This window comes from Leucopleurus acutus, assembly GCF_964270905.1.
Source record: "Leucopleurus acutus genome assembly, chromosome: 11".
Lineage (NCBI taxonomy): Eukaryota > Metazoa > Chordata > Mammalia > Artiodactyla > Delphinidae > Leucopleurus > Leucopleurus acutus.
In genome coordinates this window covers 17,269,308-17,284,890 of record NC_139152.1, presented here as the reverse complement: position 1 = coordinate 17,284,890, position 15,583 = coordinate 17,269,308, and the positions used below count along the sequence as shown (strand labels likewise).

The 15,583-nt window shown below is 39.1% G+C and overlaps 1 protein-coding gene and 1 long non-coding RNA gene across 4 annotated transcripts in view; one reads left to right on the top strand and one right to left on the bottom strand.

The window, feature by feature from the left end:
* Nucleotides 1-15,583, top strand: part of LOC309968564 — a 152,279-nt gene that overhangs the window by 30,438 nt on the left and 106,258 nt on the right. The gene's annotated exons all lie outside the window — the stretch shown is intronic.
* The window catches only part of SLCO1C1 (solute carrier organic anion transporter family member 1C1), a 47,939-nt gene that overhangs the window by 17,820 nt on the left and 14,536 nt on the right, over nucleotides 1-15,583 (bottom strand). For 2 of the 3 annotated variants that reach the window (XM_082849849.1, XM_082849848.1), the window contains exons 4-8: nucleotides 11,968-12,092; nucleotides 8,215-8,361; nucleotides 6,565-6,663; nucleotides 4,233-4,478; nucleotides 3,058-3,222 (exon numbers count right to left, since the gene is read on the bottom strand). In XM_082849849.1, the coding sequence (XP_082705975.1) occupies nucleotides 3,058-3,222; nucleotides 4,233-4,478; nucleotides 6,565-6,663; nucleotides 8,215-8,361; nucleotides 11,968-12,092 (782 nt within the window). The remainder of the gene's footprint in view (nucleotides 1-3,057; nucleotides 3,223-4,232; nucleotides 4,479-6,564; nucleotides 6,664-8,214; nucleotides 8,362-11,967; nucleotides 12,093-15,583) is intronic. The other variant, XM_082849850.1, reaches the window with a different exon arrangement.

The following is a 15,583-nucleotide window of genomic DNA, read 5'->3' as shown; positions in this document are numbered from 1 at the left end:
GTAACTTCCCCCCCGCCAAAGACCCTTAATTTTCCTTTATGAAATGAACTTTTCAACTGGAAAATTTTAAAGAACTTATTCATCATTCTAGCGGGAGCAATCAAAGGCCCCCAAATCTCTAAGTGTTATGCACGTTGAATAATGAGAAATAAACATATACTTAAAGGTATGTTCTTCACTACAATTCATGGGGAGAAGATGGTCTCTTCATTTTGATAAATGAATGTTGACCTCCTTCACATAACACAAAAATACTTTGTATTATGTTAACATACTTTGAAAAAAATACTTTGAAATGGATTATAACCTAAATGTGAAAGTTAAAACAATCTACTAGGAGCAATATTTTTATTTTATTTTATTTTACATCTTTATTGGAGTATAATTGCTTTACAATGGTGTGTTAGTTTCTGCTTTATAACAAAGTGAATCAGTTATACAGATACATATGTTCCCATATCTCTTCCCTCTTGCGTCTCCCTCCCTCCTACCCTCCCTATCTCACCCCTCCAGGCGGTTACAAAGCACCGAGCCGGTCTCCCTGTGCTATGCGGCTGCTTCCCACTAGCTATCTACCTTACGTTTGGTAGTGTATATATGTCCATGCCTCTCTCTCGCTTTGTCACAGCTTACCCTTCCCCCTCCTCATATCCTTAAGCCCATTCTCTAGTAGGTCTGTGTCTTTATTCCTGTCATGGTATTTTGATAGGGATTGCGTTAAACTTATAGATTGCCTTGGGTAGGAAGGGCATTTTAGCAATATTAATTCTTCCAATCCAAGAGTGTGGGATATCTTTCCATTTTTTGTATCATCTTCAATTTCCTTCATCAATGTTTCATAGTTTTCAGAGTATAGGATTTTTACCGACTAGGAGCAATATTAAGAAAACATTTTCATAACCTTGGGGTTTGACAAAGATTTCTTAAAACAGGCTCAAAATACCACTAATGAAAGAGGAAAAGATTAAAATTGGACTTGATTAAAATTAAGAAGAGTGAAAAGGCAAATTGAAGTCTGTGAGAAAATATTTGCAAAACATATATTCAATAAAGAACTTGTATCAAGAAAAAATACAGTACGCCTACAAACCAATAAGAAAAAGATTGACAATCCAATTAAAATGGGCAAACGACTCAAACAGAATTAACAAAAGATAATGAAATGACCAACAAGCCTGGGAAAAAATGCTCAACATAGTTAGTCAGCAGATGAATGCAAATTAAGCCACAATAAGATACCATCACACTCCGTAAGAATGGTTACAGTGAAAAAGACTGACAATACCAAACATTAGAAGGATATGGAGCAATTGGAGCATTCTTACACTTCTAATGGGAGTGAACATTTGCATGACTCTTTGATGAAATGTTTTGGCAATATCAGCCAGCGCGAAACATATTCCCTATGATCCAGCAATTCTACTCCGGGATATAGCCAAGACAAATGGGTGAATCTGCCTACCGAAATATGTGTGGAATGTTCACGCAGTGTTACTTATGATAGGCCAAAGCAGTAAACAACCCAAATGTCCATCAACAAGAAAACAAATAAACTGTGGTATATTTGTGTAATGGGATATTACACAGCAATGAGAAGAACAAACCACGACTACACGCAGTAACATGAATGAATCTTGTAGATTTCACTTCCACTGAGAAAAGCTAGTTACAAAAGAGTACATAACTTACTCCATTTATATAATTCAAAAACAGGCAAGATTGATCGATAATGGTAGAGTTCAGAATAGTTATTAACTTGGAGAAGAGCATTGGGTAGGAGAAGTTTTGAGGGAGCCTTCTGGGGAAATGAATTGTGCTACGTGTTCTGGATAATGATCCACCACACAGATAATACACATGTAAACATTTATCCAGCTGAGCTATACATTTAAGGTCTGTAGACCTAACTGTTGCTTATAAGTTATGTCTCTAAACACAAAAGAAATGTTAAAATAAAAAGAATGTCAAAATTTAATTCCTCTTCTAGTCTTCGTAAAGTCAGTATAAAGCTTTGATTGGCATGGATGGGGTGTGGGGTTAAAAAAAAACGCTAAAATATCAATATTTCTTCAGGTCAACCATTAAATAATAAAATTAAATTAATTTGAACCAATTAATGTTGAAAGTAAAATTCAACAGTGATTATAGCCTTCACATTTAGAATTTAAGGGAAGGACAGCAGTTCAAAGAGTCAATTAGAATTGCGTCTGCTAAGTGCCCATTATCCAGGTTTATTATAAGAAATTTATACATCCCAAAATATGCTCAGCTGTTTCCTCACACGCATACACACCCTGGTCTCTTTCAGAGATAGATGAATAGAGCAATTTTTAAAATATTTTATGAAGAAGAAATTATTTTAAGCCATTGGAGTCTCCTATCATAAAGGAACATGTCCAAAGGAATAGAATATGTTTTATACTTTGAAACAGTAGCATTAAATAACACTTTTGTGGACTAAAGGAGCTAATCCAGGTTTTAAAGTATCCAATTGCTTATAGGACGGTGGTTATATATTTGGAGATTCTGGTTCTTCTTCATTCATCTTTTTTTTTTTTTTGCCCTTGAATATGTCTCTTATTGGCTGTCCTGCTGGGCTAGAAACACAGTCCTTTTAAGTAACCCAAATGCCAGGAATCAGAGAAGTCTTTCAACTCTGAGCAAACACAAACTTTGTTTTGCAATGCACACCTTTTAACCTGTCTGAATACTTACCTTTTGTAATCCTAGAAACTGTTCAGGTAAAATGGCCACTGTTACGAGGTTTCAGCTACACTTGAAAGACAAATATCCAGTACTAACAATCTCCTAATAAAATGCATATTTGGTCTATGTGACATTCTCGTGGTCATTCACACATAGTTCTGAACAATTTTTGCTACAAAGTCGTACCACAGACTATCTAAATATTTTACTCTGCTAGATTTTTTCGCTTACTTTTTGAAATGCCACGTTACCTTCAGTCTAAACATTGGAACAATTTCTCTTAAATTACTAAGGATTAACAAGACACAGCTGATATTGCCTATTGGAAAGCAGGAGGACAGAGAAGCATACCGATAACAAAGTTGGCCTTAGAGGATGACTGCCCATACTGTTGCTCAATGTACTTCGGTTTATAAGTCACCATGCCAAATAAGGAATTGAACTGAACGGTGCTTGCACACAAATATAAGAAGTACACTGGATTTCCAAAAAGACTCCTCAGTGATGGAAGAAAATCTATGAGACAAAAATAGCATGGAGTAATTAAAGACAGTGTCACACTTGGCAGAAGATACAGCCGTGGCATCAGGGCTTAGAGGCTGAGTCTCATTGTCATGGTTCTGAGGAGCATTTATAGCGTGGTGCACACACGCACTCTAGATATTAAGCCATTGGCACAAGTCAGGGCTGAGTTCCGGCCAGGCTCAGATCCAGACATAAGCACTCAACTTCTGCAGGCATAAAATCTAGATTATAAATTAGAGTGTCAGACGGGAACAGATTCCTCTGATGTGGGTAAAAGACACAAGGGATAAGAATACTCCCTCACCATTGAGCTGGGAGTCATGGACAGGACATTAAGAACTTGAGTTTTCTGGTCTCTCTCCTTCAAACTTGGGTCATAGGTGCAGAGAAGGGAATATGAAAGTTATCTCCAGTTAATTATTGTTAGAAATGAGCTTTGGCATTCTCCCTTCTTTTACACAGCCAAACAGAAATGTGACGATTTTCTATAAATGTCAGTATTGCTGGGCCAGTTGAGGGGGACCAATCTTTCTCACGGCCACCCTTTTCCGTGTGGAGGGTATTCACTAGAACACGTCTGACCTTTGGCCGTATGCCACACTCCTTTGATCACTAGTGGGACACATGCACTGGAGCACATTTTCAAGTGGATGGATGCCATCTGTTAAAAGGCCACATGCCCTGAAGATTCACTCTTTTCTGTCCACCCAGGTGAATGTGAAACAGCCCTCTCAGGGAGGGGCAGTTGCAAGGTCTACACTGAGGAAGTGTAAAGGTGGGGACAGCAGCAAAGAAGGTTACCAAGACTCTGGGTCAAGTCCTTCAATCAGTTTCCCAGTAATAAAGCTGACTTTTTAATAATCTTCATTTCTGCTTCCTGTACAGTTTCTCAGTTTTTTCTGAACACATGAAGTGGAGAGAGGGGTATTATTTATAGATCGCCTATAAAGTTTCAACAGGATAATGGAAAGTGTTTCAAAATCAAGGAGAATCTGGCTCACCTCTTGCCATTTCCATGATTTTTGCTTTTTCTCCAAGAGGTGTTTGGTAGTCTGTGTGATCATCCGTCATAAACTTCGATTTCTCAGAGGAGGAATTGGAATCCTCTCTGCTCCGGGGTCTTGGTAGACTCTTTGGTAAATACCAGAAAGGCACAGCTGCCAGCAGACTTACGCTTCCTGCTATTAGATAGCCAAGCCACCAGGCACCCACCCACTGTGGATCCTTTGGGGTGATGGTTATATGATCTGAAAAAGAGAGAGGGTGGCCAAAGAGCACACACAGCAAAGCTAGTGTGTTGAAGGGTCCTCTTTTTTTTAAAAAAAAATCCAAATGTTACCTCTATCACATCATAAAAATACCTAATAATTCATACATGATAACCTTTTCTAATCTGAACATTATTGTTATCTTGCTTTTTGAAGGAAAGAGGGTGTTTTCAGAGCATGATTATTTCTCCTTTTGTTTCTTTGATTAAAAGTATAGAGTCTGCATACTGGAAGGGGTCTCACTCTGCTCTGGGCTTCTGTCTGGACTCATGACAGGAAAAAAGCAACATGTGAGAAAGAATTATGAGGGCTTCAAACCTTCTGCCAGCTACCCCACATGAGTACCACTTTCATCTGATTTACATATTGAATGTTTGTCTAAGACTTTACTGGAAGAAAAAGTTACGCCCTGTGCCCTCTGGCCCAAATCTAGTCTGAGCCACTCAGAATGTTATTTATTAAATGATGATTGAGAATACTTCAGAGCTATTCTAGGTCCAAAGCAAGATTTGTATATGTAATTAAAACATCAATATCTAATCATCATAAAATTTTATTTTTGATACTATTTCTTATTTGACTAAAAGGTAAGCATTGACAAAGTTTTTTTAACCAAATCAAGTTTTTTTTTTTCTATATAAGAACCTATGAAACATATTATTATACTCTACCTCTACAACATTCTATGAGAATCCTTTGACAACTAGGCTCAATTGGTACTACGTTATACTCACTACAGTGTTTTAACTAGTTTACCACTGCATGTGCGTTGCTTCCCTTTCACAATTTTTCTCTGTACCACTCATCACACCAACACTTTCTTATGTATATCAGTCTCCACGACCAGATTTTAAACTTCATGAAGTAAAGGAACGCAACTATTAGGTTGGCCAAAATTTCACTCTGGTTTTTCCGTAACATCTTACAGAAAAAGCCGAGCGAACTTTTTGGCCAGCCCAATATCTTGTTCGCTGTGGTAGAACATCACTTGAGATAGAGTAGATGTGAAATAAATTTGGTAGTAATAATGAATAAATGAATAAAATTTTTGGAATGTGTATTCCAGCTTATTTGATTAAAAAAGAACAACTAGCCCAAGAGTTTTGCATTCTTTTTAAACACACAATAATCATTTATAATACACACTAATGACAATGCAGTTCCAGAATTTATAAAAATGAAACTTGTTTTCTTGTTTTTTAACTGCTTTCTAGGGTGTCTTTAAAAAAGCCAGATGAGGGCTTCCCTGGTGGCGCAGTGGTTGAGAGTCCGCCTGCCGATGCAGGGGACGCGGGTTCGTGCCCCGGTCCAGGAAGATCCCACATGCCGCGGAGCGGCTGGGCCCGTGAGCCATGGCCGCTGAGCCTGTGCGTCCGGAGCCTGTGCTCCGCAATGGGAGAGGCCACAGCAGTGAGAGGTCCCCGTACCGCAAAAAAAAAAAAAAAAAAAAAAAAGCCAGATGAATTTTATCTATGTCAAGGGACTACATCTTATATAAGGAAAGAAACAAATTAATAACTGTGGAAAGGTGAGGCCTCCATTTATTCCCTCCACAAGCATTCGCCCAGAAGGAAAGTTAGTCTCACTATAATATGCCTTCTACTAAAAAAGACGCGTACATTAAATAAGGAAATTTTAGTTGCCAGAAGACTTTCAATCTTTGGCCTTTCTGACAAGTCCAGAAATATGTTATCAATTGATGCGACTGCAGTAAATGTTGATTCACCTGAAACCAACAAGAGCCAACAAGTAACCACAGTTGTTAGTCTTAACTAAGCTGGAATGCCTTTGAACTGGGAAACCAGAAGTGGAAACTAATACATCCGAATAACAAACTGTGGGTCATCCGGTTCTAATCACCACCTATTTTTCATATTCCATACACATACAATCATGTGTGATGATTGTATCAGTAATAAGTTTTCCATGGATTATTTCCACTTTATGAAAGACTACCATCCTGTCATTTTATAAAAAGGCACCTTGATATTTTCTATACTATTCCTATTAAAAAATTACAGTAACTAAATAAAGTAAATGAATAAATAGAAATAAACTCCCTTACCTAGATTTACAAAGCCAATGTCAACATACAGTTTGGCACATAAGGAGCCTAACAGGAAGCCAAAGATTGGTCCTATAATTGCAACCGTCTGCACACACCCTGCACCAAAAAAAAAAAAAAAAATGCAATTTCTTTGCTCTTGTAAAGTAGTTTTTAAACAAGAAATGTGCATAAGATTCAGTTAGTCACTGAAAATGTTTCCTCAGCTCTTCCCTTAAGTGTGCTCGATTTGTCAATTTTTCAGCCTCATTGAATCGGAAACCAAGTCCTCCACAGTGATGGAAGAAGGATGAACGTTTTTAAGGCATTAATTATCTCTTAGTAAGAAAGTAACACTAAGACTCTGAAGAAGTTAATTTCCGCAAATGGAGCAAATTTTACTCCCTAGGATTAGATTCCCCCTAGTGATAAAAATCAGAATTACACTATTTTGACAGTCTTTCAAAAACGTTTTATGGTCAGTTAAACATAAAACTTGTTTTGACGTTAAAATTGATTTCTTCCATGTTAATGAAATGTGCTTGCATTCAGAGCTTCTGGGGGACCATCTGCAAGTGCAGTAACTATGCAGCCAGCAAAGGAGCTAGACTTGGGAGAGGGGAGAGGTGTCCTCTGGAACGCTCACGACCCACCTGGGCAGCTTTAACAGGCAGGTGGAGCAGATCTCCCAAATGACACCATTTCTAGTAACCAGAAAGATTGCTCTTCCTTGAAAAATATCTCCCATCTGCCTTTCATTTCATCACTGAGCTTACACACATATCCCTGGGAGAGTGATTTAAATTAACTGGAGGAGTAAATAGCAGTTACCAGATCCTTTTCAGAATAGAAGAGAGGGCAAAGCAGAGTAAGCAGGCTCTGAGCTCCTGGACAGGACGGGGACACCCTGATGCCTGTGTGCATCTCTTAGCTGCAAACTTTCCTCTGGTCCCCAGAGTAATTGCCTAGCATGTGCCATGGAGCTTCTGTTCCAATTCTAGGTCCTAATCTATGCTACAGGTTTCCATTAGAACTGGTGCCCTGTTTTTAACTACAGCATGCTTGGATATCATCAGAGACCTCTGGAGTTCTGTGTGAGTAGCCAGGGCAGAACCATACCATGAACCTACCTACAGCCCCCTCAATGAATTTAAATCTTGTCCTTCTGTCTCTGAGGGTGAGACTCTCAAAAGGTCAGAACCCCCAAAATCAAGACTAATGTATGAAACAGAACAAATTTAGCTTCCGAGACATAAGAGGCACTCGATAAATACTGCTTCCATTCGTTTACCTTTGGAGTTTGCTGTATTTTGGGTTTTGTGATTTTAGCTGCTGGTTTATCTGCTGGGGCCTGTCCAGATGTATGGTTGGCTCAGGCCTTGCTCTTGTCCTTCTTCTGTATCCATGAAGATACTTGCACAAGTCATATATCACAGCAGCTGAGCTCACAGATATTTACTTTTAATCTGATATTCTTTCCCTAATGCAATAGGTCCTTCTAACTGAAGTTCCTTCGCTGTCCAAATCCTCAGTGTGGACTTCAGAAAAATGCGAACTGAATAAAGGAGTTGGATATGAAGTATAAAACCTTCCACACCCTATTTAGTTGAGAATGAAGTTGAGAAAACCAGGTACCCTGTATCCCAAGAAGATGAATGAGGTGGACATTACCAATATAGAAAGCCGCATTGTCCTCATTAGCAAAATCATCAAGGTAGGCGATGCCTAGAGGCTGAATGGGAGTTTCTCCAATGCCACGAAGAAGGTTCCCCAGGAAGACATAAGCCCACATGGAGGAGCCGGCATCAATTTCACATTCTTGAAAGGAAAGCAAATGAGGTTGAAATCCGATCACTATTGAAGTTAAACATTTATTCAGCATGTCTGCAGGGTGTCCTAAAGTTGCATTAGAATGCAGAAGTGAAATTTGCCATAAACCTAATTTGATAGGAGTTTGAGCAAGATATTTTAGGCAGTGTAAATCCCCCAGAGAACAAGGAAATCTACTGCTTCTTTTTCCTGTCCCCTTATTTCTTATTTTCTTTCTTTTATTTCATATTTATAATGAATTCTTTGAATTTCTACACTCCAGTAACATTCAGTATCCTGTCTGGGACAAAATACAAAACTTTGAACAAGGCTTTTCTCACCTTAATCTTCAAACGTTTCTATTTTGCAACAGAAATCACTTGTAATTTTATTGCTGAACAAGTTTTATCTGAAATTCAAAATTTTATATGGTTGATACTTCAAATTTGAACATCATTGCCTACAGTTATAATTGTTTGATAGTGAATGGCCATGTTAAGGGCTCACGTTTCAGAAACAAATTCATATAAAAAGTTAAAACCTTATATGCCTCAGTTGTCTAACTATTCCAACAAAAAGAACCTTTTGACAGTATTTTTAGAGGGAAATTCAAAGCTAACAATTTTAAAATGCTTTCATAAAAGTCATGTCTTAATATGAACATGTGAAGTAGAATAATTACTCCCATATAATAAATTAAATATACTTTGAAGAGTTTGGTGACTTTAATAAAAGCAATAATATTAACCACCTATAAAGAAATCACCACTTCTGGGTCAGCCATGTGGAATTCTGGACATGCTAATGAAATTCCCCAAATCCTCTCTTGTGTGGAAAGCAAGGCACTGGGCTAAGTGGTTTGCAGACATTTTCAAATTGAATTCTGCTAATAATCCTATGAGGCAGGAGATATCTTCTCCTCTAGTAACCTTGAAAGTGATTTTTGAAGGTAAAGTATGGGTTATGAAGAACTGGGATGAGTGCTTTTGTACGAGTGAGTCAGACTCTGACAGAAAAGATTACTATGTAGTCATGTTGCTTTTAGTTCTGATTCTGCCTCTTCTAGAAATGTAGCCAAGTGACCAGGGAGTTTTCGCTTATCTTCTCTGGATTTCTATTCCACTCCCCAAAATATAATGGGGACTCCTTTTTAAAAATTGATTCCAGGGCTCCCCTGGTGGCGCAGTGGTTGAGAGTCCGCCCGCCGATGCAGGGGACACGGCTTCGTGCCCCGGTCCGGGAAGATCTCACATGCCGCGGAGCGGCCGGGCCCGTGAGCCATGGCCGCTGAGCCTGCGCGTCCGGAGCCTGTGCTCCGCAACGGGAGAGGCCTCAACAGTGAGAGGCCTGCGTACCGCAAAAAAAAAAAAAAAAAATTTGATTCCAGCGTCAGTTCCAGCCCTGACATTTGTGGGGTTCTATGCTTGTTGGTAGAGGAGTCTTGTAGATAAGTGTAGACACCTTAGCTTTGTGCATTCCAGTACAGCGACTACAAGCCACATGTGGCTATTGAAATTTAAATTAATAAAAATTACATGAAATTAAAATTCCATTTCTCAGTCACACTGGCTATGTTTCAAGTACTCAGTAGTCTTGTGCAACTAATAGCTATTGTACTGGACAGTATAGATACAGAACATTTCCATCATCACAGAAGTTCCCGTGGAGAGCTCTGTTCTAGAGTATTTGGGTGAAATGGGGTTTGTGCGCAAAGCATTCTTGAGAAGAGTCCTCTATTTACCCCACTAACCCCTTTAGGATAAGCCTTGTGTCCACTATGTCTAATATCCACATAAATCTATGACTTTAAGGGAGCAGGATCTCATCTAAAGGAAAGAAAAGGATGAGTTGTGAGTCTTAGACTCTGGACCTGCCTAATAACTCGTCTCTTTACATTAAAAAATTTTCATTCCCCACCCTGAACCCTATGCCTCTCTTTTTAACATTAAAGGCTTAAGTATTTCCTGACTAGTTGTATTGTCATTTATACCATGCCTCTCCCCTGACTGTCAGAACCAAGAACAAAATAAAATATCTTCAGTGACTCTACACTGTGTACAGGTGAAAGTCCAAATTCTTTAGCTCATCTCCTTGCCTCTTTATATGGACCTGAATTAAACTTACTGTCCATTATATTCTTATATAAACAAGCCCTCTGTTCTCATCCATTGATTTTTATATGCCCTCCTGAATTTACCTATTACCTTCTTTCACATTTGCTTTTTCTTCTAGAATGCTTTCTTTTCATATAGCATGACAGGGTACATTTGTTTACATGTTTATGATCACCCCATTTTCACCCCTCATATTTCAATATTTCTTTTAATCTTTTGGCCCTTCCCTTCATTCAAACAGCCAGACTTCTCAGGTTCATTGACCAGGAAAAGGACATCTCAGAAGGAAGCATTAATGAGGATGTTAGGGGAGTGAAAAGGTTTTATGGTGTAGATAAAAGGTTTAGATGAGTAGCAGGTATATAAAGAAGGACTTCCACACTGCCTCTGTAGAAATGGATTCCCCAGCCCAGGGGTAGGGAGTAGGATGAGGGTGGCGGGGAGGAGGTGTTGAGCATATTTATGCTAAAAGGCTATGGAGAGAGGATTTGAGCACCTGCCAGTGCAGCACCCCAGAGACATAGCAGACACCTGTGGGTAGATTCATGGACTCCGTGAGTGAAGAGAACCTGTGCCACTGTGGCCAGGAAGAACTCAGGGAGGTAGCAAGATCCTGAAGATGAGATGGCTGCACAGTATAGCTAGGCATCCCTGCCCCTGCCTCTTCACAGGGTTTCCAATGCCTCGAGTAACACAGAAGAGATGGTTCCCATGCTCCCAAGGGTGGCCCACACATAGCCTTGCTTTGCAGTATGGGTCAGCCATGTGGAATTCTGGATATGCTAACGAAGTTCCCCAAATCCTCTCTTGTGTGGAAAGCAGAATTATTTCCATGTTTCCATGATGGTCACTTTTGCATCAGAGAGAACCACTGTGCTAAAAAGGACACGAACATGGACATAAGATGACCCCAAGATGACATGTATGAACAAACACTGTGGCCAGAGGGATTTTAGATATTTAGGCTGACATAGGACTACTGATAACACCAAGACCTCCCCTCCCACAGTCTTCTCCTTTACTATAATGTAAAGCTCCCTGCAATGTAAGCAACCCCTGGGAACATGGATAGAGGTTAGGGACAAATTGACTGAGATTACGTTTTTGCCATTCTGATGAAAAGGGGCTGAACGCAGAAATCAAGTTGAGTTTGGGGGAAAAATATATTTCTTTTATATCTGAGCAACGGGCTGAGATTTGTACATGCTAAACTAGTTTTACCCTGTTTCACAGCTTGCCTTGTTTGGAACTACTGGAAGCTTTGCTCAGTCACCAGCAGTTAATGCCCCCACCTTTCCATAATATTTGATTGTCTGCATATTTTCTTAGAATCTCATCTCTGCTTTATATTCTAGGAATTTTTATGGCACTATAATATCTCAACTTAAGTAGTAAAGCTTTTGACAGCAAAAAATCACATAGATACTTTTTGTTCATATTAAAGCAGCTATAACGTCTTTCAAAAGAGCTTGTTTAGTCAAGTAAAAAATAATCATCTTACCATTATTTATTTTGGATTGTGATTTTTCCATAACTGAGATTGGCAATGGACTGTTTGACCCCAGGAAACATGGAGAGATGCTGAAAGTGGAATTGGAGAAGGGAGAATACCTTTCATATCTGTACCTGTATAAAAAAAGCATTTTCTTTACTACGAGCTCATTTAACATCAAGCTAAAAATATTATATGTGTACTACTTGACTCAGTAGGGGACCTGGTTGAGTTTATAGCTCTTGCAGAATCTGAATCACTAAACCAAACCAGCATTTAGTTCACAGATATTACACCATATCTGAACCAATTACCCAGTGTCATGAAAGAAAATAAAAGAATGATTTAGAGAGGCTCATTTTAATATAAAATAATGACTGTAATCACTAGATGGTATCCTTTTCCTCTTCAGTTTATTAATCTGGCTCTAAGTTATTTCTAATTTCACCCTTTCCTCTGTTTATAAGGTTACCATAGCAGCTGGATTGAAGAGCCAGTGCCGAATGGTAGGGTTGCGATCATTCTATCTACGGCCCCCCAGTGCCATACTCCCTCTCAAATTATCCTTGAGGAGCCAATTTCTTTGCCCTACATGCACCCTTCAGAGTAGAGGTACCTGATAGAAGGACATCACATCACCTTGATTCTCATTTTGTTTCAGGCACTATGTGACTAAAGGCTAATAATCATAGTGATGTTTGAAGTATCAATAGTAAAAACCTATTCAGCATGATAGGGACAAGATGTATTGAGTTACTAATATATTCAGATTGATAAGTCAGTTACCTTATTATCAGTGTTGCATAACCTACACCTCAATGGGTCTATGAACCCCACTGGAAAAGTAAGAACATTTTTGTATGTATGTGAGTAAGGGAAGAGGTTCATAGTTTTTGTCACTTTTATCAAAATGGGTCCTTGACCAAAATTGGTTAAGAACCATTTAATGAGGATAAATGTTTTTTAATTTCTAGCTACAGAGGAGAGCATTTAGTATTAAAATCATGGTAAATATAATTTTCTTTCTTTAATATAATTCCAGAGATACCAGAGACTATTATCATGCCTAAAGACTCTTTAAGATGACTGTCAATAGCAATTATGTAGTATTTTAAAAATTTTTAATTACTTGAGCTTTCAGTTTAATCTATCAAAAGGCAACTGCTGCACGCATAATTATTTAGATTTTGAATAAATAGAATTTTATGTAAGTGCCGCCTGTGTCACTAATTACTATCTATGACACTGAGAAAAATCAATTAACCTTTCCAAATTTCGTTTTCCTTAGTTGTAAAATGGGGATTATAGATATGGTCTGTGCCTATTTAGGTTCTATTGGATGAGACAAACAATTGAACAGGGGACCAATGGTATAAATGATTTTAAATCAGGGATATTAGTTCTGACCTGGCTTCCAACCCCGACTGACAATATGCGTGAAGTTCTACAGTAGCCTCCTAAATAGTCTCTCTGCTTTCACATTTGCCCCTCCGGAGTTATTTTCCCAATCTGTAGTCACTGTGTCCCTTTAAAAATATGTCGGGGGCTTCCCTGGTGGCGCAGTGGTTGAGAGTCCGCCTGCCGATGCAGGGGACACGGGTTCGTGCCCCGGTCCGGGAAGATCCCATGTGCCGCGGAGCAACTAAGCCCGTGAGCCATGGCCGCTGAGCCTGCGCATCCGGAGCCTGTGCTCCGCAACGGGAGACGCCACAACAGTGAGAGGCCCGCGTACCATTAAAAAAAAAAAAAAGTCAGATTGTGCCATTCTGCTCAAAACTCTCTGTCTTCCCATCCCATTCTGAGAAGGTAAAGTCTTTGCAATGATCTGTGTCCTTACTACCAGAGGTGTGGTCTGCAGACCAGCAGCATCAGCTGACAGAGGACTACTGATAACACCAAGACCTCCCCTCCCACAATCTTCTCCTTTACTATCATGTAAAGCTCCCTGCAATGTAAGCAACCCCTGGGAACGTGGATAGAGGTTAGGGACAAATTGACTGAGATTACGTTTTTGCCATTCTGATGAAAAGGGGCTGAACACAGAAATCAAGTTGAGTTTGGGGGCAAAATATATTTCTTTTATATCTGAGCAACAGGCTGAGATTTGTACATGCTAATTTGTACAACCCCAGAGCTACTGAATCAGAATCTACATTTTACCAAGAGCCTCCGGTGATTCCAGTGTCCATCAGAGTTTGAGATACAACCTTGACGTCTCCTCTGTACCCCCTCACACTGTCCCCTTGCTCATCCCTGCAGTAGACCACATGCCTGACTCCCTCCTCCTGCAGGAATGTCCCATTCACTGTTCATTTAGCCTGGAATCTTCTTCCCCAGATGTCTGTATGGCTGTCTCCTCATCTCTTTCAGCCCTTCACAAAGGTCACCATCTCAGTGAGCCATCCCCTGAAAACCCTACTTTAAACTGCAACGCTCTGCACACTCTTATGTGTCTCCCTGGGTTATTTTTCTCTGTAGCACTTAACATTTCTGGCATATCTCATTATTTGTCTGTTTATTTATTTATTATCTGTCTCTTCCTAGTAAGGTCCATGAGAGCAGAGATTTTTGTCACTATTCTATCCCCGTTACCTAGAAAAATGATCAATACATATTTATTAAATTCATGAGTTAGATGCGTAAAATAGATAGGTAGTGGGAAGCAGCCACATAGCACAGGGAGATCAGCTCAGTGCTTTGTGACCACCTAGAGGGGTGGGATAGGGAGGGTGGGAGGGAGGGAGATGCAAGAGGGAAGAGATATGGGGACATATGTATATGTATAACTGATTCACTTTGTTATAAAGCAGAAACTAACACACCATTGTAAAGCAATTATACTCCAATAAAGATGTTAAAAAAATTCATGAGTTAGATGAACTAACACACATAAGGCTGAACACAGTCTGTTGGGGGTAGTCCCTCAATAATTGATATCTATAATTAATATTATGTTTAGTTGCACATTGAGGGTATGTCTGCTAGGCAGACAGAGTACACTCCTCATTGACAGAACAAAAATTACATTTTGGACAAGTACCCAGTTAGTGACTAATGCTGTGAAAGGTTGGAAAGAAGTTATTGTAGTAATCCTCAGTAGACAGCAAACTTCATGAAGGAAAGAACTGTGTATGGGTTTTTTTTTGTTTGTTTCATTTTGTTTTTTCCCCATTACCTGGCACAGTACCAGACAAATGGCAGACACTAAATAATAAATGAACAAATATATCTTTCAACATATAAAAGGTGGTTGATAAGAATCTGTGTTTGTTTGGCACCCTTTGTCAGCACTAGCCTCTCTGGCTTCTCTTAGCTATACTTCTCCTTCTGGTTTTCTTGTATTAGTACGTTATATTTGTCATCAACTTGAAGTAACACTATTATTAATCTCAATGCAACACCTTTGAGACAACTCATTGCTATCTCTGGTTAAAACCAGCTGGCTTAATTATCTGAGGAGGGTTGAAAACAACACACAACAAGAATGACACAACTCCTAGTTATGTCAGGAAACTTGGTAAGCATTTTACCTGTGTCATTCCATTTAATATTTGCAACAACATTACAAGCTAAGTATTATTTTTAATACCTGTAATACCTATTTTAAGGTATTATAAACTGAGGC